General features: G+C 49.5%; 1 protein-coding gene across 1 annotated transcript in view; it reads left to right on the forward strand.

Moving 5' to 3' along the window:
• The first annotated feature begins 722 nt into the window (after positions 1–722).
• tcte1 (t-complex-associated-testis-expressed 1) overlaps positions 723–2,584 on the forward strand; it is an 11,813-nt gene continuing 9,951 nt past the window's right edge. Inside the window, exon 1 of the mRNA XM_048596791.1 lies at positions 723–1,063. Coding sequence (XP_048452748.1) covers positions 892–1,063 — 172 coding nt within the window. The 5' untranslated portion in view covers positions 723–891. The remainder of the gene's footprint in view (positions 1,064–2,584) is intronic.

Raw genomic sequence — 2,584 nt, forward strand, 5'->3', positions numbered from 1 at the left:
CAGAGAGAGAGAGAGAGAGAGAGAGAGGTGGGGGGGATACTGGGGTAAGATAGAGAGAGAGAGAGACAGAGAGTGGGACCAGGGTCAGAGAGAAGGGGAGAGGGAGACTGGGGTCAGAGAGAGAGAGAGGGATAGTGAGACGGAGACTGGGTTCAGAGAGGGAGAGAGACTGACAGACGGGCTGGGGTCAGAGAGAGATGGGCCTGGGGTCAGAGTGAGATGGGACCGGGGTCAGAGAGGGAGAGAGAGAGAGAGAGATTTGACTGGGGTTAGAGTGAGATGGGACTGGGGTCAGAAAGAGAGAGAGAGAGAGGTGGGACTGGGGTCAGAGAGAGAGAGAGAGGTGGGACTGGGGTCAGAGAGAGATTGGACTGGGGTCAGAGTGAGATGGGTCTGGGGTCAGAGTGAGATGGGACTGGGGTCAGAGAGAGAGAGAGAGAGACGGGACTGGCGTCAAAGAGAGAGAGAGAGAGAGAGAGACGGGACTGGCGTCAAAGAGAGAGAGAGGTACTGGAGTCAGATAGAGAGACTGACAGAGGGACTGGGGTCAGATTTAGAGAAAGAGACTGACAGAGGGACTGGGGTCAGAGAGAGAGATAGAGAGAGCGAGAGGGACTGGGGTCAGAGAGAGAGAGAGAGAGAGAGGGACTGGGCTCAGAGAGAGAGACTGACAGAAGGACTGGGTTCTGAGAGAGAGAGAGAGAGACTCGCAGGGACTGTGGTCAGAGAGAGAGAGGGACTGTGGTTAGACAGACAGAGAGAGAGAGTGTGAGAGGGCGAGGCACTGACTGAGACACAGGTCCCTGTCAGACAGGTCACCATGTTTTGATCATTGTTTCTGTGCCTGTCCAGGTGTCTTGGATTGCTCTAACCCCGTGTGCAGACGTTACCATGAACTCAGTTATGAACATCAATCCTTGGGCCACGAAGTTCTCAGGTCCCAATCCCGCTGCAGACCCCCGGAGAATGAGGAGAATCATTGCAGAGGATCCTGAGTGGTCCCTGGCCACAGTCCCGCTTCTCTCTGACTTGTGCATCAATCATATTGTGGCAAACTTTGCTGGTGAGTGTGAGAGCTCTGAGTGATTCAGGCTGAGGGTCTGGTGTACACTAGGGAGGTGGTCTCACTCCCTGGTACAGAGACAGCACAGTTACAAAGGCCTTTTTACTCCCTTTGCTGTGAGACTGAGAGAATCCTGTCAACCCTGAATCAGAAAATCAGGATCGAGAGAATCCTGTCAACCCTGAGTCAGAAAATCAGGACTGAGAGAATCCTGGAATACGGAGGCCATTGAGCTCCTTGAGACTGCTCCACCATTCACTAAAATCATGGCTGATCTATGGCCTTTGTCCTTTTGTACTATTGCTTAACAAAAGAATATAACACGTTTAAAATGAACAACTACATGCTGTATGGTTTGTGGAAGAGAGTTCCAAACCTCTCCCACCCTTTGTGCTTCCCAAAGTTTCTCCTGAAAGGCCTGATCCTAATTCTCAGATTATGGCCTTCGTTCTATTACCTACAACCTGTTCTATTACCTGTTTTTGTCTTCTGTTGTTCATAGCTCAAAGACGTCAATCAGGTCACCCCTTAACCTTCTACGTTCTGGAGAAAACAGGACTAATTTGTACAACCTCTCCTCATACCTGCAATTCAGGGGTTGTGTTCCTGGGTAAACATACAGTGTACTCCGTCCCAGGGCAATCCTTCCCATGGTGTGGTGCCTACATGTGCTCACTCGGTCCAAAAGGTGGCTAACTGCCATTTTATATAACTGCAGCGTAAACTCTGCATCCTCACGCTCCGCTCCGTGCCTTAGAAAGGCCAGCATTCTCTTAGCATTTTTGATTATTTTCTGCAGCTGTTTGTGGCATTTTAAAGATCTGTTCACCTGAACCTGCAACCCCCTACCTCCAAATTCTTTGGACATCCGGTGTATTTAACTTTGTACCATATAGACGGTACTCTCAGCTATTCTTTATTGGTGCTAAATGGATAACCTCACACTTACTTACAGTGAACACCATCTGTTACAGTTTTGCCAGACAGTGGGAGACCCCCCGTCCCTCCCTGGGCTAGAGGGTGGGAGACTCTTGTCATTTAGAGTGAAGGAAGTCATGGAGTTTTTCCATTGTGGAGATGGAAACTGTCCATGCCAGTCCTTAAACCTGCATCTGTTCTAACACCATTTTTCACCCGTTAGCCAGCAGACTTGTATGCTTCAAGTGATGTTTCAAGTGATCATCTGAATTGTTCTTAAATGTCTTTAGGCTTCCCCCTCAACCACCCTTTCAGGCAGTGAATTCCAAATCACCAGAAGCCTCTGGATGAAAAGTCCACTGTAAACCTCCTGCTCCTTATTGGTTAATAACCACTGCACTAAAGGGAAGAGGATCTTCTGATTGACTTTGCCAATGCCCGTCAGAATTTAGTACACCTCGGTCAGAGCTCCTGTCAGTGTTCTCTGCTCGAAGGAACACAATCCCGCCCTAAAGATAACAAGGTGTAGAACTGGATGAACACAGCAGGCCAAGCAGCATCAGAGGAGCAGGAAGGCTGACGTTTCGGGCCTAGACCTTTCAG

Source organism: Rhincodon typus, chromosome 5 (assembly GCF_021869965.1).
Source record: "Rhincodon typus isolate 14 chromosome 5, sRhiTyp1.1, whole genome shotgun sequence".
In the NCBI taxonomy this organism is placed as follows: Eukaryota; Metazoa; Chordata; class Chondrichthyes; order Orectolobiformes; family Rhincodontidae; genus Rhincodon; species Rhincodon typus.